Source organism: Zootoca vivipara, chromosome 1 (genome assembly GCF_963506605.1).
Source record: "Zootoca vivipara chromosome 1, rZooViv1.1, whole genome shotgun sequence".
In the NCBI taxonomy this organism is placed as follows: Eukaryota; Metazoa; Chordata; class Lepidosauria; order Squamata; family Lacertidae; genus Zootoca; species Zootoca vivipara.
In genome coordinates, this window is record NC_083276.1 from 37,859,552 (window position 1) to 37,883,587 (window position 24,036).

General features: G+C 41.5%; 1 protein-coding gene across 1 annotated transcript in view; it reads right to left on the minus strand.

Moving 5' to 3' along the window:
- The window catches only part of DPH6 (diphthamine biosynthesis 6), a 243,222-nt gene that overhangs the window by 36,833 nt on the left and 182,353 nt on the right, over positions 1-24,036 (minus strand). The window contains exon 14 of the mRNA XM_035110376.2: positions 19,388-19,793. Coding sequence (XP_034966267.1) covers positions 19,388-19,793 — 406 coding nt within the window. The remainder of the gene's footprint in view (positions 1-19,387; positions 19,794-24,036) is intronic.

The window sequence follows — 24,036 nt, forward strand, 5'->3', positions numbered from 1 at the left end:
GAAAACATGCTACTGAAGATAGGAATTTCCTAACTAAATTGGGGGAAAACAACCCTGAGAGTTACAATGGAACTTTGATAATCTGCAAATTGGGATGGATGATTTGCAAATTGTGAATTCCCACTGATGTAAATGGTGATGACAAATGATAAGCAGTGGTGGCGGTAGAGGATGAGTAGGTGATTGGATGAGTGGCAGAAGGGGAAAACTGGAATTGTCGGGTGGAATAAGAAGAGGGGCAAAGCTCTTCTCCCACTTCCTTTGATCCTTCTTCCCAACAATTCCTTATTTCCTTATTTGGTTTCCACTTGCTGCTTTTTCAGATTTGGCGACTGCCTTTCTTTGTCAACATTTCAAAACTGGTGTGCAAAACATCTACACAAAGCCAGGAACAGTGCTGCAAAATACTGCCACTAGAGGTATTTAAAAGGTTATAAAAATCTCAAGAAACACAGATCAACTTTTTACTTTCCATCTAGAAAGACACAGTCAAAACAAAAGCTCCCCCCCCCCCAACAATGTTACGCACTCCCTAAGAGAGATAAGTGGGATCCAAATGTGGCTAAAGGCATTCTAGCTGTCTAAAGTGGTAATTGCAACCTTTCTCGTTCTCACTTTGTATCATAATTGAACATAACTGCACTTAATGAAACTACAGGCACTAAGACATGGCAGAAGACTAGATCCATCCAAAGTCATGTAAATACAATCACTAGAGACGGGGCAGCTATCTGAGAGGAAAAGTTCAGAATGCAAACTTGAACGAAGTGGCCCCAAATAAGGTTCAAGAAAAGCCACTTTGAGCTTAGCTTGGCTAAATGGCATGCCACCAACATCACAGGCATTTCCATTGGCAGCCATAGGTCTTAGATACATGCCCCATGATCTCTTGCTGAAAATGATGCTCCACAGGGTCTCCAACTGTTAATGATGCACCAATTGCAGCTGGAAACCATGAGACTTGTATGGAAGCCTCGTGATCTCTGGTTGCAAATGAAAATGAAAATAATGCTGTATAGAGTTGAGAGCTCCTGCAGAGCCTCTTCTTGGCAGCACACAGCATCACTTGCAGATCAATCCCAGGCCCCATTCCTCCTTCCCCAGCATTTGGAATTTAGGGCTGGAATTGATTTGATGTCGTACACCACCCTGAAGGGATCTATACCCCAATATGATGTGGAGATTCAATATGATAAAAAAAATTAATGACAGATAAATAGAAAACAAATGACTGCTATTGTTTGGACAGAAAAAGAAAAAGAAATGGTTAGTGAAAGTGCTATAATCTATTGAATGATAGGATTGGAAACCAGTTTGAGGAGGATAAAAAGATATAATAAATTGTTGAAATAGTACACAAAAGAAAATGTTCAAGAAATTGAAGAACAAAGGAAAGATTAGATACAGGATAATACAGTAATTATCCAAAAGTAAAGGCTCAATGCATTTTTTAAATAAAAAATTATGTAACCTGTGTACAATTTATTATTTCTGTGCAGAAATTGGAATGACCAGAAGTAGGAAAATGCTGAAAGGGGCAAAAGTCAGTTCTACACTTTAAACGTCCACTCTTTTCCAAGATGATATTACATTCTGTTGACTGACAACAGGAAAAATTTTCCTGGCAGAGATGGGAGCCAGAGGAGATCCGTGTGCAGGCTTTTAAAATTACAATACGACCACTTGAATTTCCCATGTCTATTGTAATATACCAAACTAGGATAAATCAAGCAGACTTTCGCGATGTTTTGGTGGTGGGAGAGTAAAACATGCTATTTCAGACATTTTGGACTCCGTCTAATCACCAATTTCCAAATGTACTGTCTGCACTAAGTAGCCATTAGAAGAAGTAGCTGCATAGCACAGGTGTTCCAGCTCATGCTAGTGGTACAGAACCTCAGGCCTGGGGGCTAAATGCAGCCCTCGAAGTCTTTCTGGCCTTCAAGAAACTCACTAGGCCACAACCCCTCCTCAGGCAATGCCCCTTTGCCCAGACCATATCGCTCACTGGCCCTCCTCTGTGCCCTTCCTGGAGTGCTTTTGTCTGCCCAGAATGTGACCTTGACCTATGATCATGCAGCCCTCAGGTAGAAAAGGGGGTCTGATGCCTAGATTACATTCTCCTCATGAGAATATGTGGCGCCTGGGAGTCTGCTATAGTACATAGATATTAAGCAAGGGAGGTCATTTTACTATGACACTCTGATTATATAAGTTAGCTGGGAACTGAACTCAAGAGGTCTTAGATCAGGCAAAGGGTACAAAGACCAATCAAGCACTTCCTACAGAGCTAGATACCTTGCAGCATCATTAAACTCCCATTCATTTCAACAAGGAAGCGCGAAGGAGTACCCTTCATCAAACACAACATGCAGCAGAAATCTCCGTTATGTTCAGAGTAAGTTCCAAAAACACCCTCAAGGTACAAAATGATGCTCACCACTCTGGCACTTAGGATGCAAATCTATTTGAAAAATACCAACACCAACAGTTGCTTATTCTCTAGAGTAAAGGTGAAGAGACCCCTGACCGTTAGGTCCAGTCACAGACGACGCTGGGTTTGCGGCGCTCATCTCGATTTACTGGCCGTGGGAGCCGGTGTACAGCTTCCAGGTCATGTGGCTAGCATGACGAAGCTGCTTCTGGCGAACCAGAGCAGTGCACGGAAACGTCGTTTACCTTCCCACCGGAGTGGTACCTATTTATCTACTTGCACTTTGACGTGCTTTTGAACTGCTAGGTTGGCAGGAGCAGGGACTGAGTAACGGGAGCCCACCCCATTATGGGGATTCGAACCGCTGACCTTCTGATCGGCAAGCCCTAAGCTAAATGATTTAACCCACAGCACCACCTGCGTCCCGCTTATTCTCTACCACACTTCAAAAGGTATCATCTCTCAGGATAACAAAGCTCTCATTTCTGCCTCACCTTCCCTGTCTCTGTGTCCTAAAACAATAGATGAATTCTCCACAGTTAAGACTTAAATGCTTGTGCTTGCATTTGGGGGACTATGGATTTACTTAAAATTTAACATTAGACTTTAAGCTTGAGTTTTAATGTAGCAGGTTAGGTAGCGATGTACATTGAAGAATATGGAATTCAAACATTTTGCTCTTTTACTCAGTCCACATTTAGAAAGGATCACCACTGCATCAATAAACAGACATTGTTTTTTCTCCTTCTCTCATCAGCTTCCTGGAATGTATTCCCCCCTACCCCCTACCCCGCTTTGATTGTAGGATGCTTTGTTTGAGTTCTGACAGCAGGAAGGTGTTTACATTTTGTGATTGATTTTGGCCACATGCTGTTTTCTGCAGCAGCAGATGACTGATCATGCATCCTTCATTTTATCTGGAACCTTGCTGGATATCATGTTGTCATTAAGCAAGTACAAGCTACCGATTACCCAGGCTTACTCCTTGTATTCCTGTAGTCAGTAAATGCTGCAAGATACCTGTGATTTAAAAAGTGGGGATAATGCGTTTGCATGGGCTAACTATGGGATTCTGCACACTTAAGTTGGAAAGGGCAGGTCTTCGCTGTGGAACCTTGGAGTAATGTTGATGAGTGTCAGGTTTTAACCATCTTGATTGGGGTTCTGTTGGTTTCATCACTAGTGGTAGCTGATCTCCACAGGGCCTGATGGGGCAGAAAGCAGGGAAGTGAATGGTAGGTGGAGACATCTGCACTAGTCCTTAAATCCTTGGTTTCAATTGGAAAGCCATGCACTGCCTAGTCTCAGAGGCACAGGATATGTGAGAGAGTCTGTTTGATTGAACTAAGCCCATGCCAACTATGGAATGCACTTCGCTGACATTATCTCGAAAATCATTTCACCAGCTCTTCAAGATAAGCCAGTTTTACCCCCATATTGCAGGTGACGGGCACAGCAGGATGTGAGGGATGAACGGAGGGAAGACCGAGAATGACATCTAGAGAATTTATGCCTGAGCAAAAACTTGAACCAGAGGCCTAATAATTCACACTCTTTCATGACAACCCTGAGAAAGATTTTGCTACTTCAATAGTGAAAAAAGCCTCACTATTTCCAATAGTGTATATACTCCTAGGTAATTGTGGCAAGATCACAACATTAGTGACTACGCTACATGAGCTCCCCACTGAGATAGTTTAACAGCTTGTGGGCCTTAGAACCACAAACACAAAGTGAAATCGGACGGAACCAAGCCTCATATAGTCAAGCTGTTTTCCACTTGGATTGTTCTAAGATTCCAGTGTCCGGAATAGGAACAAGGCTACAAACATCCTGATTTTCTAAACATAAGCCAAAGACACTTTTTGGAGAAGAAAACCAACAAAGTAGCAGAGTAATAACACCTGAAGGAATTAATAACCTGTGATTTGACCTATATATAATAATTGTCTAGGAATCATTCTTTGGCACTGACATTGATACTAAAAAAGGCACGATCGACAGGGACATATTTAAAAGTTATCTAAACTCAATCATGTGTAGCTCATATGCCCCTGAGAGGTTTCTGTTGATTATGCAGTGAACGGGACTTCAGAGGTGAGTGTGGAATGAGTATACCATGCCCACTGAAATATCTGAAGTGGAGAGCAAGGAGGTCACATATAAACAATGCAATCGGGGCTCTTTGGTCTGACTGCAAATATGATATTGACCAGCACTGAATATTTAAGTCCAAGTAACTTTAGGCAGATGACAGAGAGCTCTGTTCTCTAAGAAAGCATGTAGGTGCCCCTTTTCTAGCTTATCTTAATAGACATTGATTAAACTAACTTTTTTAAATAAAAAAACATGTGTTATAAAAGTTTAATAGTTTCACATTACATTCATAGTAAATGTGAATCATATTAAACTTGCTTCCTATTAGATTCACTGGTGGCTTCTCCAATATTCATTGGATGTTGAGTGTCAGCATGTTGTGTGACAGCAACTGATTCATCAAGAGTCTTCCATCTATTAAATCGACCCGCTGCTCATTTATTAACTGGGAAAACCTACCCCCTCCTTTTTGGTTCCAAGTATAATTTGTATTGCTCCATCAAAAATATACAAATTATGTGCATATACCATGGAGCCATATATAAAAGCAGCAATCCCATAGATTGAGCACCACTAGTATGCCCAGGGCCTTCTATGACTTGCTATATAATATCTTCTTGTTACAGTTCTTTGTACATCTTCCTTTGGGTGTGATCGCGTATGTGGTATGTGTTAACGACGAAACCTTATGCGTGGAACTGATTCCATGGTTTATTCTCACGTGACTGCACCTTCCCTCTCTGCTGAGTAGAAAAGTCCCACATGATCTGTATCACTCATGGACATGAGGTTACCGGGCCACTGAAGTTCTCTCAGAAGGAAATCACATCAAATCTTTGGACTGCCTGTGGTTCTCTGGAACACAATTGTGGCATTTTCCATACTGGCTGTTAAAAGCTGCATTTCTGGTTAAAACACGTAAGGACAATTCAAGATGGGTTTGTTGCTAAAGTTAGGCAAAATTTCACATATATAACTGGGTCCTTTGTGCTTTGCATGTATCAAAAGCAGCTGACAATAACATTAAGAGCTGCACTACATCTTTTATAGCACACCAGATGTCAAAGGCAAAACTTTAAAAGATTAAAAAAAAATCTCTCCTGAACTTTTCTTATAGCTATGTAAAACTATCTTTGGGGTTTAGAAGTTACAGAGCAAGTGGCAAAAATGTTTTTTCCCCCACTACATTTTTTTTTACCCCTGTAATGGCTGCATTTTTAAAAAGAGATGTGAAAAGGAAAAAGAAAACGTTAAATGGGTGGTAGGTGGCAGAACAAAATTGCTACACTTATTTGAACGGTAAGCACAGTTTTCATAAATCCTCTCCTTCTGAGTCAGAGTATGCCTTTCAAAAGGTGCTTCAATAAAATAAAAAACCCGACCACCCACATAAAAAGCACAGAGGCACTTGGTTTGTCGAACTTGAAAACAGGCAGCATATTCTCACAAAGTTCTGCCTTGAAGCAGATGACGACAATAGCAAAATCAACACCCCAGCCCAGTTCAAGATAGCAGATGCTGTTGGCCATCTCCATCCTCACCTACAGGTATAACTCTGTGAGACATGTTAGGCTGAGAGACGGTGTCCCACCTACCGGTCAGTCAGTGTGCTTTGCAGCTTAGTAGGGCTTTGAACTAGATTCCCTTCCAAGTCTATATAGTCTCTCACAGGGGATTTTTCCCCCTGTCTGATGTTTGCCGCTTGCCTGCACACCCGAGGGTGAAATTGGATTTTGCAAAAGGGTAACAATTCTTAACACTGAAACAGTTTGGGAAGCTTTGTATTGGAAACTTTTGTGTCCAGTGTGGTTGACAGGCTCAGAATATGCAAACCACACATTCCTATTTTTAGACCATTTCGGTTCACCACTACTGACTGAGTTACAAATCCATGCAATGTTCAGGGCGACTAATCAGCATCTCATGAATTCATTGGGGTTGTCCATACTGGTTAATTCTGAACATGTTAAAAAAAATTAAAAAGATCTTATGCATGCTTCTGATATCGGAAATGCTATTTCTTACATTTCGCATGGGAAGGTATTTTTCTATCATCACAACTGGGAATTCTCCATAATGTGGTGAGTTCTGTGATTTGCACAGCCAACTGATCAAAGATTTCACACCATACACAAAGAGTGTATAATGCCAGCAGTACACACCTATTTTCCTATTCCTGGACCTGGAAGACCAGCTCCCTTGCAAACCCTTTTCCACCTGGCCTGGGAGGGCGGGGCCCTGACTGACTCCAGCGACAAAAGCAGAGGCTTCTGAAGAGGCCAAAGACCATATTGGCATAGCGCAGACCCAGGTCCTCAAGCCTGAGATTCCACAACCACTGGTCACCAAGAACCACCATTGGCAGGACTGGCAGCAACTGCAGCAACGTAGGTTTCATGCTTATGGCAATATTTCAGTCTCTTGTGAATTATACCATTTTCAATGTGCATTTTATATCTGACTTCCTTTTGTAATGCTTTTAAAAAAATGTTTTGATTTTTTTTGGTTAAATTTACTGCGTTCTGTAATTGACCTCCTCTGCAATGTTTTATTTTTAAAACTTTTAAGATAATATTAATTATGGTGCTTTGAATGTATACTTTATATTAGACTTTCTTTGGTAAAGTTTTATTCTACATTATTTTATTTGATGTTTTAATGTGCTTTGAGTCCCCCCCCCAAAAAAAATATAAAGCAGTATAGAAATGAAATGAATAATAATGCTCAACCTGTCACACTATATAGCAGTGAGATTTTGGGTACAACCTGTATCACATTGACATTAATGAAGAAATTCCTGTTTACTTTAGTAAGTCAGCAGTATACCTGTTATCTGGCACACTATTGTAGTGTATTTGACACCACACCATATCCCTTCACTGAGTGAAACTGTTTTAGAAACACAAGCATTCAGTGGGACTTCGGTCTTGTATCTCTCAAATAAAAGGTGAATATTCTGCAGCCAATGCCTCATTAAAAGCGATCTTTGAACCTTGACGGGAAATATGCTGTTTATTGGGCCCGGGGGGTGGGGGGGGAGAGAAACAAAGAATAATCTGTTTGTGTGTCCAAGCTTAGTTTTTGGATCATGGCCTATTCGTTCAATTTTTGAAAATATATAAAATTTAAACACAAAAGTTTGTCTTATGAAAAAAAAACCCAAAATATGTTTTTCAAACTTGCACTAATAATAAAACATGTAACATGAGGACACAGCAGCAGCTAGCAATAATTTCTGAACAGCTTTTATCAGCAACATGCTACTAGAACAAGAATAAATGGCCTAAACTCAAGCTAATCTGATCAAGGAGCAACTGAGCAAGGTGTTTATTTCATCTAAAATCCCAAATCCCAAGCTGTTTATTTTTAAGACTCTGCAGTCCTCTCAACTTCTGAGACATGTATGCGTGTCCATTTTTCAGCTATGGCACCTGATCTTTTACCCTGAACAGCGTAAGGCAGTTGGATACATCTGGAAAGCAAAGATGCTCAAAGAAAGAACAGAGGTCACTAAACAAAAAATGACTCAAACAGGCGCCAAAGTACACAGAAAAAAGGGGGCATGTGCACACGGGCCTGTGGGGACGGCTCAGTTAAAAATTGCCAAAATAAATAGCAACAAGGAAGCAGATAAATTTTTTCGACAGAGTTCCTGAAAAACAAGACATGGGACTTTGTGTGATTTGTTCTATACGGAGGTCGGAAATCGGTAGCCCTCCATACGTCGCTGGAGGAGAACACGCACCATCTCTGACTACTGGCGATGCTGACAGGGCCTGGTGGGAACTACACCTGGAAGGTCAAAGGTTCCCCACGGCTGCCCTACCCATATCAACGCCCTGGTAGAGAAATGCCCTCTGCTCTAGTTCCAATATTGCATTTTCACATTCCTTTATAGAGAGGTAGAACATCTGGGAGGGGGGAAAAGTGAGGAGTCCTAAGATGGCATTATAGCAGTATAACTGAAGAATAAGGTAAATAATACAAATTGCCATCCTATTAACCACCATTCCACATATAGGTTTCTGAATGGGCATGGTATTGGCAGGGTATCTAAGCTTCTTCTGTGGCAAGGAGCCCAGTCTATCCACATGTACCCTTTTAAAATGTCATTACAGCACACCGCAGTAAATCAAGGCACTGTTCCCTAATTGGTTACAGGTATCATAATTTTATTCCTTTCCTCAAGTACCAATTTTGCCAGCTATTAGTTATTTATTTTTTTGGAAGAGCAGCAAAGTTCTGCTGCCTGAGCTATTACATTTGGCACTTTTCGTATTTTCCTGAACAGGAAGCCCAAGGAATTAAAATGAAATTTCCACCTCTGTACATTTGGCATTGAGGTCCATGGTGTTTCCATTCAGCCTAAATTGCAAGGGCTTTGGAGAAAATCACAAAACACCACAAAGCCAAAGTTAAGTCCTGTTGATGTCAATGGGAGAGTGAAGATGTGATTCAGTCTGGAATACTATACACAATATCCTGGGCTGACACTTCTTTGGACTTCCTTTCTCTCAGGATGCAAACCAAACTCACCTGGGTGTAACCCACATTGAACATGGACTTACTTCTGAGTAAACATGGTCAGGATTACATTATTATTCACAATAATACTTGTGCCCTCTTCTGTGAACATTGTGAAAACTCATAAGGTGCGATTAGTCAAATCTAAAATCTTCTGGTGTATTTTATCTATGTAAACAATAACTATTATTATTATAATTATTAATTCAATTTATTAGTTGCTTTTTTTGCCACGGCAACTTAAACACCCCATTATGCAGAAAGGACATAGATAATTAAAAGCTAAAGGAATGACAAAAAATGGATGTTTTTTTTTTTTGCCTGATGCCTAAATGGCAATGGCATCAGGCAAACCTCCCTGGGGAGAACATTCCACAAGCAGGGAGCCACCACTGAAAAGTTCCCTTCTTCTGCTGCCACCCTCTCCAGGGGTCGGCAACCCGCGGCTCCGGAGCCGCATGTGGCTCTTTTACACCTTTGCCGCAGCTCTGGGGCGGATACTAGCGAGGCCAACTGGCCTGGACCAACAAGGCTCCACCCCTTGTCTGCCGGGCGCGCTCCGGCTTTTCTCGAGCGCGAGGTTAACTGCCGTTCTGAGTGAGAAAGCGTGCACGCGCACTGTCGCCAGGCAACCTCCACTGCTGTGCGCCGTCAACGGCATTTTGAAGAGGCGTGCGCGCTTTACCCAGCCGGTGTTCTAACGGTCTACATGGGCACGAGCCAAGGGTACGAGCGTGTATGCTCTCCTGCAGCTTCCCCCTTGACTACACTTCCCCACTTGCTCCCCTGTGGTTTGTGTGTGTGCCCCGCCCTCTTCACCCGCTCTGCCTTTCCCCCCTCCTTTTGGCGCACGCGTGATGCTCTTCCTTTGGCCGCCCCGCCCCCTGCCTCCTTCACCACCCATGAAGAAGGGCCTCAGACAGTGACTGCCAGGTATGAGTTGGTTCATATAAGGAGAGGCAGTCCTTTAGGTATTAGGATCTGGAGCTGCATAAGACTTTATAAGTGAAGGCCAACACTTTTAATTGGCCCAGAAACTAATTGGTAGCCAGTGCAGTCGGGCCAGGATTAGTGAGCAACCTGGCCATGGAATTCTGACCACCTGCAGTTTCTGAATTGTATTCAAAGGCAGCCTTTCTTATAATGCATTGCAGTAATCTATCCTAGAGGTTACCAGAGCATAGACAACAAAATTTAAGCTATCCCTTTCCAGATAGGGGCATAGCTGCGTCTCCAGTGACAGCAATGGGTCCAGAAGTATCCCTAAGCTACATACCTGCTCCTTTAGAGGCAGTGTAACCCTGTCAAGAGCAGATAGCTTCCTATCTATTCAGTCTAGGAAGACACCCACTAACAGAAGAAGAAGAGTTTGGATTTGATATCCCGCTTTATCACTACCCAAAGGAGTCTCAAAGCGGCTAACAATCTCCTTTCCCCTCCTCCCCCACAACAGACACCCTGTGAGGTGGGTGGGGCTGAGAGACTTCAGAGAAGTGTGACTAGCCCAAGATCACCGAGCAGCTGCATGTGGAGGAGTGGAGACACGAACCCGGTTCCCCTGATTACGAGTCCACCGCTCTTAACCACTACAACACACTGGCTCTCCAGTGCCTTATCTGGACTGAGCTTCAGTGCACTGGCTCTCATCTAGTCCATTACTGAGGCAACATATCGGTCCAGCACATCCACTGCCACACCTGCAGATGTAAAGGAGAAACAGAGTTGTGTGTCATCAGCATATTGCGGACAAGGTATTGTGAACCCCACACAATGTTCTCATGTAGATGTTGAGAAACATAAAGGATAAAATTTATCCCCCACAGAACCCCACACTGAAGGCTCCATGGGGCTAAAGGACACTGCCCAAGCATTGCCCTCTGAAAATGACCACCCAAGAAGGACTAGAACCATCCACCCTCAACTCTGACAGCTGCGACAAAAAGACATCATGGTTGATGGTATGGTAAGCTTCTGGGAGAATTAAAAGAGACACATTGCCCCCATCTCTCTCCCAACAGAGATAATCACACAGGGTGATCAAAAAGCAGCTTCCGTGCTAACACTGGGCCTAAAATCCCTTTAAATCAACTAATTGCCAAGATGTGCACCAAACAGGGAGAGTTTGAAATCTACAGCACGGCCTCATTTGTTATTTTTAGCTCATAATTTTCAGTATGTGAAAAGGGCACATGAAGCGCATTAGGATAGCGTTGTCCAATATCAGAGCAGTCCTACTGCTCCACTGAGAGTGCCTTTACTTTAGTGCTTTTCCTAGGGGGTTGGCTGTTTGGACAAGAGTGAATGTCCCCGATGAAAGGTCTCCCAGATAAAAGTATTTTTCAGATGCCTCTCAACTTCATGGGCAGGCAATTTGAGCAAACAATGTTGGGTGCACACAAAGATACTATAGGCATTTAATCACTGCTTTAATTCCACTTTGTCATTTCTTGTTTTGGGACTTCTGAGGCCTAGCTGGAAAGTAAGAGCTGTTATCTGGCTTTTCCTCAAGTGTTTAGCAGCAGAGGAGGGACGGGCCACTGCCACTGGTGAGCAGGGCCGTGAGAACTCTCCACAGGATGGCTCTGAAATTAATTCTTTTTAAGATCTGAAGGGATAAAGACATTTACTGCTTATACAGCTGATGGGACCGAAGAAGCTGTAGCTTGCTAGTATTGGCAAGGAACACAAATTGCAACATACGAAAAGAACGCTGAATTTAAGCGTCCGTTTTCAAGAAAATCTTTCCATAGATAAGGTGCCACAGGAATGTGTCATCGTAGGCTGCACAAAAGGCAGAGATAAATCAATCTGAGTGATGGGAGATTTTTTTTGGGGGGGGAGCTTGTTTTTAGGACTAAATTAGACTCAGGATCTATCTACTTCAGTATCCTCTTTCCGACCTTGATCACCTGGTTCAGTAATGCGTAAGGGCTAGAACCAAAAAGTGTATTTTAAAGGCCAAGTAAGCTAGAGGCAAGATATTATTTTTATTCAAGGCTGAGTTTCTGTAACCTTGAGGGTTTTCCCCCCCCCATTCAATCATTTTTTTGTGGCTAAGAGGAAACCATAAGAAGATCAAAATGATAAATTTTTCTCACAGAAAATAGCTCAAGTTATAATTGAAAAGAACTTGTTTGGGATGTGAACTCTGAATTAGAGGTTTCAGTTCTAATACTATTTTTTATTTTTAAACCAGAGTCTTCACATAAATAACAGCGCAGAACATTTTCCAAGACATTTTGTTTAACCACCAGCAGGATTGTTTCTGGAAATATTTCTTTAAAATGAATCAATCCACTTTTTTGGGAGGGACTTAGAAACCCTTTATAAAATAGCTCTAAGTAATGGTGTAATGCTCATTTAAAGTTGCGTTCAATATGGATCTCATCTTCATATCCGACGATGGCACAGTGGGATAAACCCTCTCTCTCTGTGTGCACTTTTTCAGGCTTCATGTTATATTTAGAAGGGATAACACAGCATAGGAACATATGAAGGTTTTCTATTGCAAAGCATTTGAGCATGCAATGCAAATGCTGGATCAGGACCCCAATTTAATCTTATCCTGAAAAAATGTTTTCACCCAGGGTACAGTAAATCATAAAAATCCGCCTCTCAGGTAGGACCACATTTTGATACTGGATACACAGCAGTGGCTCCGTTCCATGGTTTCACACCATCTTCCAAATGTATAGGCAAACAGTATCTTTGACCATTCTAGTCTCGAGTGGCATCTGGAAATAGAGCAAACCTGGCCCTAACTCTAGTTTATCAATTCAGATATCATACCAAACCACAGTTGGCACAAAGCAAGATTGGCAAATCCATTTCAAACTATGGTGTCTGAATCTGGTTTCTGAACCAAGGTTTGGAGTGAAGTGTGAACTGAGTTCTCTAAACCTCAGTTTAGACTAAACACTAAACCTCAGTTTGTTTATGCGGTTTGTTTGCATGTTGAACCCACGACAGCCAATTAACTATGGTTTGTTTTGCAGCCAACAAAACAGAATATGAAGCCATGGTTTGAAGCTGGCGTACAAATCTTGGCTTGCATTAACTATGGTTTCTTATAATGCCCAAACCCACTATTCTCTCCTAATCCTGATTTATTTAGGCAACCTACCCCAGAGCCAGAGCGGAGTGGGGCAAGAATGATTAGAAAACAAAACCAACATTAGGTGAAGGGAGCTGTGCTCATCCACAAGATTGAGTCTTATCTGTTCAGCAAATCACAGCATAGTGTTATGTGCAGATGAGACTAGAATCTACCTTAGAAATTCCCAAGGCTTATTACACTTGCTAAGATTGTGTGCAAGAATCCTCTTGAGTTTATTATCTATGAACTAGTATAGAGGCATAGAGATGTTGTTTCTTTATGACTGCCTTCAACGACGGAATTCCTCTAGAGATTTCCCAAACCCTGATTTTGGGCATTTGGGGAACGTACTATTAGACCTTATCAAAAATGATGCCTTCTATAGAATGGGATTGAGCTGGTATTGTTGCTGAGATTTAAGATCTGTTCTATTTGCTTTACCTCATCTTACGTAGTTGCGTATGTACTCCTTTTAAGGTACTGTTACTCTGCAGATGATTTCACAGTGGTGCATGGTGATCAATCAAATCGAGGAATAGATAGCCATTTTATTATGTTGCCTTGTATCTGCTCCTATTCTTGTGATTTGTTTCTCTTTTTTTAAGGATTATGTAACGAGAGATTTCTTCCAATCCCTGTTAAATATTCAGAGGCATTTTTGCATACTTTGTACGAACGAGGCTTGCAAAGTCTTAATAGTGAGAATGTTCACATGCTGAGGAATAACCTAGTTGCCTGGATGGTACTGGCAAATCATCTAAAACTTATTTATATTAATGTGCTATGGAAATGAGAATACGGAAAGAAATGGTCAGAATTTATGCTAAAGCCTTCTAAAGGCGTAACAGCATCCTACTAAGTATATATGTCAGCTTAATCTAATCCCCCTGCTTCCGACACATCCTGTGGTCTCAGCACGGTGCCTATAATGCTCTCATATGTTATGAGGGATTGCCTCGGAGAAGTTCACCATCAGGACCACACTTGGTTCAATAAAACTTTACATTTCATCTTAGGCTGACAGAAAGCTATCTTTCTCACATTTGCATCACAAACCTTTAGCTTCTCCTGACATCAATAACATTGGCTATAATACTACCACGTAATCTGTTACAACACATGGAGAGCACATATTTTGAGCTCTCATCTTACTTTGTCAGCTGCAATGGGCCGCTCTAATTTACTTGGACTTGCCTAAATGAACATGGAAATTCTTTGTGACAAAAGAGGGGAAAATACATGCTTTTAATTAGCAGCTCATTTGAGATTTGCAGCAGAGTTTCCTTTTCCCCGCCCCTGATAACTTCAAGTTCTACTACTTAAGCAAAGCATCTTTCTTTCCCCTTCATGTGTGCATTGAAGAGAAGAGCTACAGGAATTTGCCTACATCTTCAGAGGTGGATACAGATCAAAGAACAAGAATAGATCAAAAAATATTTTTGTATTTCAATCATATATCAGGAAAATCTAACTAATCTAATTAACTGTGCATCAATAACTTACTTTCAGATATTTTGCTGTAAGACATCAGTTATGTCTAGGTAAATATTCATGTAACGCTAAAACGTATACACATCTGAACCCAATTTAAGGTTTCTGTTTGGTTAAAATGAGCACCATTGTTTCACTTGCTTCAGGTTTCTTGCTTTGTGGGACCAAAATGGCTACTAAAGCTCTGATCATTTTGTTGTTGTTAACTGGTGTTGTCTTTGTTCCAATTTCCAGCAGAGACTGTTGAAAAGTAGGGCTATAGAAAGCTTTCTTGGAATCGTTAATAGACAGGATAAGGAAAGAACATGCTCAAAATACTACAGGCTCTACCTAACTTAAGGGGTAAGGCACAATATACTGTAAAACAGCCACAGGCAAACTCAGCCTTCCATATGTTTTGGGACTACAACTCCCATCATCCCTGACCAGTGGTCTTGTTAGCTACGGATGATGGGAGTTGTAGTCCCAAAACATCTGGAGGGCCGAGTTTGCCTTTCCCTGTTGTAAAATAAAGAAATACCACATGGAACATAGACGTCAGCCCACTGATCCATCTAATTCAGTATTGCCTATACTAAAGCAGCCAACATGGCGCCTGAAAGATCTTGTAGGCTACAATATCCATCATCCCTAACCAACGGACTGATGGGCATTGTAGTCCATAGCATAGTCCATAGCTGACTCCATATAATGACTGGCAGCTGCTTTTTAGCTGTTAGATCCAGAACTGTTGCAGGTGACTCGTGGCCCCTATGGCTAAGGTCACTTTCAATCAGCTCTAGCTGGTTTTCATGCTATGACTGTTGATAGCCTGGTCATACTGCACTGGATTACTGTAATGTGATCCACGCAGGGTTGCCCTTAAAGCTGGTCTGGAAGATGCAGTCGGCACAAAAGGCACTGGTGAGGCTGCTATATGATGCAGCCTACCAAGAACACATTAGCACTGATTGTGAAAACTGGCTGCCAGTTTGCTACCGGCTAAGTTTAAGGTGCTTATGTTGACTTACAGAGCCATGCACAACTTGGGGCCTGGAGCACCTTCACCCAAATAGACCTGCCCACGCATTCAGATCTATCACCATAACCATCTGAAATGGATTACATGATGACCTGTGGGAGTCACCAAAATGGTCAAGTAAGGAAGGAGGAAAGGTTACAACATCTAGGCCTTTTTAATTTAGAAAAAGGTGAGTACGGGAGACATGAGAGAGATGTATGATTTTGCATGGTGTAGAGAAAGTAGATACTAGAACTCAGAGCCATCCAATAAAACTGAATGATGGAGATTCAGTACAGACTAATCGATTTTCCACACAGCACAGCTGGCAACAGTACATTTCTGGCCCCCACGTGCGTCAGCCAAGCCCACATAAGTCCGCCCCGCCCTGCCATCTTCCGTGCCCAAAAGAACCTGTGCATCAGCGGTGGCACATCAATTGGACATGCGCAAAATGGGTCACCACCTGTGCACAGCTCAACTATGGAATTTGCTCCCTCAAGACATAGTGATAGCCACAACTTTGGATTGCTTTCAAAGAGAATTTGGCAAATTCATGAAGGGTAATTATTCAAGATCACTATGTTCTGCTTCCACTGTTGGAGGCAGTGTGCTGGATTCAACTAATGATTCCCACTAGTTGAAGCCTGTGCCAATGACTTTGACTAGAGCAATGTGGCTTTAGCTTCCTCCCCTCCCCCTGCACCTTGGAATTGGCATGCGGGAAGGGGTTGGGAGAACCCCCCAGCTCACGGGGGAGGAGAGGAGGGTTTTATTCTGCCTGGCAAGCTCTAGTGCTTTCACTTATGTAACGATTGCTGTAGCATTATGTTGAATTCTCCCAGTATACTTATGAATGCCAGTTGCAGGAGGAAACAGCGCTGCTGCTCTGAGGCCGTGCTTGCTGGCTTCCCATAAGCATCTGGTTGGACACTATGATAATAAGATGTGATATTAGATGGGCCTTTGGCCTAACCCAGCAAGATTCTTATGCTCTTATGCTATTACGACCTTCTCCGTAATAGCACCCAGGCTGTGGAACTCCTAGATGCAGCTGACATACCTTTGAACCCAGGTGTTTGCTGAGCATTAATGTCTGAGTCATTGGTTTATTATTGTATTGGTTTTCGTTCCCATCATACGCATTGTATTTGAACTTTTTAACATACCCCTCTCTGGGACTGCTGCCACAAAGGAGAGCAAATAATAAATGCTTTAAATAAACAAAAATTAGCTGCCCCAGATAGAACAAATTACAGGATCAAGTTTACCTATTTATACCCTTAGAACTACTGCAAACTAACCTTTCTTCCTTGTACACTTACATTTTTAAAAAGAAAAACCAATTGTCAAATGTAAAGAAAAAACTATATAGCTTATTATCAGAACCATTATACATCTCTTGAAACATTTGGGATTTGCAAGAGAAAAGATGATAACACAATTTGCAAGCTAGATGCATGTTCTATCAGCTCTTAAACAAAGCACTGCACAATAAAAAATATTCTGTCAGGCTATATGTTCATTCCTTGTTTCGTGCATTAGCTGTGCTTATTCTATGCCACACTTTTATCGCTTTCTATTTTTATATTTTAAATCTATTAAGCAATGTCAACTTGAATTTCCTTTGAATAGTGCTGCAGGTTAGGTTAAAAAAAATAGGGCAGCACAATCTTTGAGGGCTAACATTTATGTCAGCTAATTAATATGGATCAGTTGAGTTTTGCAAATATCTTTTAAAAAATGTTTGCGCATATGTGAGTCACCAATGGAAGCCTGATCTCTACTCACAAAGAAAATGACAAAACTCCGCTGGCTTTTGTAAGAATAAAATGAGACCTGCGGCTATTTTGTAGCCCTGGAATATAGGTGCAAGAGGATTCTTTCTACGGCAACAGATCCAAGTGGTGGGCCACTTTGTGGGTTTCTCAAACCTGCTATCACAGGAATTAATGGGAAGAATTTCCCAGTGTCCAGCTAATGTCTTATGAATGATAGCATTATGAAGATCATGGTTATTCTGCCCAAAATACTTGTTCCAACATGCTCATCCTCTCTCTCCACAAAAAAGAATACACCATTTTTTTATGTCATGTGATAAGAAACTCTCCATTATATTCTGAGCTACTACCAATCTTAAAGGATTATGTCTGTGAAAGCAAATTCTTCTCCTTTCTCATCTCCTCATCTCCTTTCTCTAACAGAATTTCTAGTCTTTAGCTCACTATGCATGATGGTAAGTCTCACCCTTTCATGTGTTTAGTAGTAATTTTCTCTAACTGCCACTAAACTTTATTACAAGCAGTGATCCTGATCCAGTTAACTGTTGCATATACATACATGAAGTATTGCATGGACATTAGGGTTTATTGTGATTTGCTGATTATGTCTTCTGGTAGCTCTCCTGTAACCTTTATCCTCTGAAACCAAAGATTTGGGGGGGACTACAATGATACAGCAACTGTTCTTTCTTGATGCATGTCCGATAACTATACAAATGGCATCATTCACTGAAGTTCTTGGGCACCTTCTTCCAATTTAATGAGCAAGATTTCTGTACTATCATCAAAAGTCTAAAACCACAAAATGGGTCCAATTTCTTTCCTTTTTACATATTGTATTTTAGATAAAATCCAAAATAAATCTGTGATTAAATACCAAACATTTGAAAAACGTTTCCAAAAGCCCACTTTAAATGGGAAGTTTGGCTGAGCCTGTTTCTGGAGCTAAGCCATTATGCCCTGGCACAAATGAAGACCTGATCTGATGGATCTTTCACATTTCAATATTCTATGAGAAAAGGTCAGAAGTATGAGCAAGCCACAGGCAACAAGATTTATGATGAATAAGCTTCTGGTGTCAGATTTGTCCAAATGTATTTTTTTTTATGTGGGTACTGGCCCGTTATTGGTTCACCACCTGAGATATATCGAAGGAAACTATCTTGTTCAGATGGGCTGTAGATTCTTGATGATACACTGGAGTGGTTTTAGGCACAATATTATTGCATCAGAAATGGCAATACAGTACTCAGAAACCAACAGATCAATTTACCAGATTACTGTACTCTGTTACTGACATGAAGGTTTTCATACCTGAACAACAGAACTTCAATGGAAGACTTCAGCATCAAACAACCAATGAAGAAATGTAATACTATGCATTTCTTGTCATGCTACAAGCTACAGGTATTGTTTACACAGTAGGGTTGCCAGACTCAATAGAGGACAGGACTTCTGTGCCTTTAATTGCCCTGCTCTCTTTTGAGTCTGGAAACCTTAAAGAGAAACCAGCACACCATTTGCTTGGAAATTAAACAAAGGGTCTGCTGGTTTCTCTTTAAGGTTTCCAGACTCAAAAGGGAGCAGGGCAATTAAAGGCACAGAAGTCCTGTCCTCTATTGAGTCTGGCAACCCTATTACACAGTCATCTCTGCTGCTGTAAAGTGTTGCTAGGCCTAAATTTACATTTAAGGTCTAGTTCAGTTATTATATCATTGTACTTTTTCATCTAATTGCCATTCAGTACACATACAGATTTCTCTCTGTGCATCTGACAAAACGGGCTTTAGCCCATGAAAGCTTTGCTTAAATTGGTCAGAGAGACTAAATTGATTAGGTCTTAAAGATGCCACACAAGCCTGTTTGCTATTTTTGTTGCAACAGGCAAACAGGGCTACCACTCTGGAAATTGGTATTTTTTTGAGCCGACTACAAATATGTATGTAGACAAGGCAGAAACGTACCTGCTTCTAGTGCCTCCATATCAACGATATTCTTTCGGTAGAAAGTTCTGAAACCCAAAGGAGTTGTGTCACCATCTCCTGACATCTTCTCTACTGCTTGCTTAAACATTTCCACCACGTCATGCAGGACACTGTCTAAGCTGATTGTAGATGTTGATGGTGAAGTCAGGTTTAAGGACATGGAAATAGCTGCACTACAAGATGGACAGGACTGCACAGCTTCACATTCAATTTGGAAGTTCTCAAGTGACCTCTGCAGCACAACCTTCTGCCTTTGCTGTTGCTCATCTACTGCTGCAATGACATGCCATTCAATGGAGGCAGCTCTGGGAAGGGAAGGTACCACTATCACAGCCAGGTCTCCATATGCTGCAGGCACATCATTATTCGTGTCTTCATCTTCTGCCTAGAAATTAAAAGAGACTGAGTATTTAAAAGCTCTAGATTTTATTTTTTAAAAAATTGCTTTTTTTCCCCCACGGAGAAAGTGCTTGGCATCTTACCAAGTCCCAAAATGCCTGAGCTCCATCCCCAGACAAAGCAGGCTCCAAGGCTGATGAATCTCCAGCCACAACACGCTTGGAGAACTCACTGTAGCCTTGAGTAATAACGACGGACTGTGTGCTGGTCCCCGATTTGAGAGTACAGGAACAAACTCATTCACATAAGGCCCATAACTCATCCAACCTGGTGGCCACATGTTGAGATGCACTGCAGGAAGCCACAGGGGCTATGGCAGAAGGGGGGGGTGAGTGTTGGGTTGCTGGGGTCTACGTTTCTTGTAAGCCAAAGGAGCAGGAAGGCATTGCAGCCTCTGTTGCCACAGTGATGAGTGACTGCCCTGTCTGTTAGGGGTAGATGGAATTTATTTACACATATAACTTGTTCTCCTTCAATTTCCTTCCTTTTTTTAAAGTGTATATTCCTGCCTTTTACTTTCTTTTGGATATCTTGAGAGAAACCACATGCTAAGCAATGTTAATATTAAAAACTGAAGCTTCCTTTTGCCTGTCCATGTATTGGTAGCAACTTTTTGATATACCAATTTGCTTACATTGCAGTTCAGAATAGTAAATACGGCACATTGTCTGACCTCTGAATGGAAAAATAATTACAAGTTAAAACAGTAATTTTACCTGGGGTCGATAAGGCCATAACACTCACTCTGCTTCCAATTCACACGCTCAATTTTCATCCACTCACTCTTGACTTTGAGAGGAAGGAATAATGACAGGTTGCAGGCACTTTATTTCAAAATTCACTCACAAAGTTATTGACAAGCATTTTTCCTCCACAGCAAAGTCTCTGCTGCTTGACCCTCGTGAGCTGTTTACATGAAAAATGCACTTACATCTAGATTAACGATAGTGAAGTCTAATTCCACACCAAAACTTGTAGCAATTTCTTTAGCATGTCTGTGTTTGATATGGGAACAAAAATAGGGATAATTTGCCTCAAATTGCAGTCACTTCAGTCATAATAAAATCTCGCTGAGTAGTAGTACTGTTTGCTTTCAGTAGTTTCATTAGGTAAGCTGGGGCTGTTATTAAGGTACCAACACATAAATGTTATATTAGCACTTAACAATAGCACAGAATTCTCCCTCCAGGAGATGAATTCTAACCTTGTCAATATAATTCTGCTTCCAGTACTGCAGAACAGTTCGAAAAGATGAATACTGGAGCTTTATGGTAGAGAAAAAAAGTCATGCTCATTCAGGCTTAAAGGCCACTTGGTTGGCCCAAGGTGCTGAGGTACTGTTTAGAAAATAAGTCTTAAAAAGCTGTCTCGGGTCAAGTCAAGCATTGAGACAAAACTTTCCGACGTTCTTGTACTTGTCTTAGGTTGTTAAATCAATTACTTTGTATTTCTGCTTGCCTTCAACTGCCATTTAGAATATGGAAAGAAATACACAGGAATTAGGCCAAGGCAAAAGTACAATTTCAAACTCAAACAAATGATCATCATTGCAAGTGAAAGACCATGCCCCATGTACCCACATATTCATGTAAGCGCACATTTTACAGAGGCCTCAACCTTTAAAGTATGGATTTGTGTGATGGAGCTTCCAGGAATTTAATCCCCCCCCCCCCAGTGCTGCAGAAACTCTTAGTCAAGTGGCCTCCAACTTGTTTTTAAAAACAGAGAGGCTAGTTTTGCAGAACAGAGAAATGTTTGAGAAACTGTTTCCAATTATATCCTGTTAGTTACTTTATTTTATTACTGAGTATCTTGGTCTCTCTCAACACAGAAATGATGCAAACCATGGCTTAGAATTATGTAACTCAGGAAACACACAAGTACCAAGCCTGACAGATGCACATAATGATGCTCTTGAAAGGACAGGGGTGGGTGCTCATGTTCTCATCATATTGCCTGTGCGTTTTGCAGGATTTGAATCCTTTCTTCAATGCAAATGTAATGATACTGAATATATTGTTCAGAGATTGCAACTATGATGTGCATGGGTACAGTGATCACACCCACCTCCTGCTGTTCTCACCCTGGTCCAATTGGTCTCTGGATTTAAAAAAGGCAAGTACAGCTAAGGCTGAGGAAATGATAGCTGACTGGGCCTGATTGGATTCCAATGGCCATTCGGGTTTAAAGAGAGAAATGCTCTCAAGTATACCTGCATTAAGGTTGCATCGCTGATCAGGAATGCCTTTTACCAGCTTCACCTGTTGAGAAGGTTACAACCCTTTCTTAGGGAGAGATGCCCGAGCTCAGTGGTAGGGCACAATAGAAGTTTCTACCCCAGCATCTCTACTCAAACCATATCAAGGAGGGCTGGGAAAGACTCCCTCTCAAGACCTTAGCTGCTGCCAGTCAGAGTAGACTGAGCTATATGGATTCATGTTCTGATTCGGTTTCTTATTGGGACCAAAACATGAATTACCATCCTCTGGCATGTAGGAGATTATTATGTATTACATTCTTGACTACATGAAATACTATTCAGATGCCATGTCTGATGTACAATGCGGTTGGCTGATCTCATTACTTTCTCTAGTGTTCATTTCCCTGCTTGGCACAATCCAAGCTGCTTCCTTAGGCCTTAACGCGTAAGGCGTCTTCCTTAATTGGCTCCTATGTATCTTTTTTCTTCTACTGAAGTTTTCACGATACAATTGAAAGAACAAACTAATCTGCAAGAAATAAAGAAAAGAAACTCATTCAGGATTACTACAACCTGCCAAGTCATGATAATAAAAGCAAAAAAGGCCACTGGCTATACACCTGATATCCAGTATATGAACTTAGGCTGCTTCTTTAAAAGATCACAGGTAGTGTTAATCGAAAGAACCTTTCCCTGGAGGTCTGTGAAAGCCTGAGTTGTGCAGTATCTTCACAGGTGTTTTAAAACATTTCTGGTTCTGCAAGCATTAGACTAAAGGGTGATATATGAATAGACTTCAGTAAACTGGGAAGAGAGCTGGACCATAAAGAAGGCTGATCACCAAATAATTGATGCTTTTGAATGATGGGGCTGGAGGAGACTCCCATGAGAGTCCCATGGACTGCAAGAAGATCAAACCTATCCATTCTTAAGGAAATCAGCCCTGAGTGCTCACTGGAAGGACAGATCCTGAAGCTGAGGCTCCAATACTTTGGCCACCTCATGAGACGAGAAGACTCCCTGGAAAAGACCCTGATGTTGGGAAAGATTCAGGGCACAAGGAGAAGGGGACGACAGAGGACGAGATGGTTGGACAGTGTTCTCGAAGATACCAACATGAGTCTAACCAAACTGCAGAAGGCAGTGGAAGACAGGAGTGCCTGGCGTGCTCTGGTCCATGGGGTCATGAAGAGTCGGACACAACTAAATGACTAAACAACAACAGCAGCAAAAGTGGGAATTGGCATGATATAATTTATTTTAAAAAGTATATAATTCAACATTATTTTAAGACTCCCCTGCATTGCAGGGGGTTGGACTAGAATTTGAGATATGTGAGCAAGTGGTTTCATATGGCCTATATAATTCCTGTTCTTAATCAACACCTGGAGAGGAAGAGTGGGATCACACCCACCATCACTGCTGCTGACCTCCACGGGTTCATCCAAAGATCTGGACAGAGTTTACATGTACAAGCTGTATATACAAAAACTCTTTTAAACCTTCGGATCACTGCCTGGTGGCCAGGAGCAAGACAATAGAAATCCGGCCTCCTTGGTTGATTATCTACTGTTGGCAACCGCACAAACAGTGCTCTGGCAGATTTATAAACAACCCTACAGAATTAGATTCAGGTTGGTATTAAGTAAGCAATTCCTTTTTTTCTGAATATCCACAAGGAACTTACAACCACCCTGTCATTAATGACCATCGTTTTACATGAAGATCCTAAAAATTACGTGAGAGGTGGCTGGGACACTATTTTGCTTCATCTTATTAGAACTTGTATGTTCTACCACTGCAACTTCTTATACCACTATCAGCACTTCCACCAACTGATCCGTTAGTACTTATTTTCCAAATTGTAACTGAGTGATTGATCTCTGCAAGCTGGGGACTTCGTTCCGCAGCTGCTGCTCACAATCGATAAAACTCTGCTCTCAATAAAACACTTGCCCATTCGCCTGTGTCCTTTCCTTGAATAAGCCACAACGTATTTGTATTAATTTACAGGTTATGAATGCTTCCG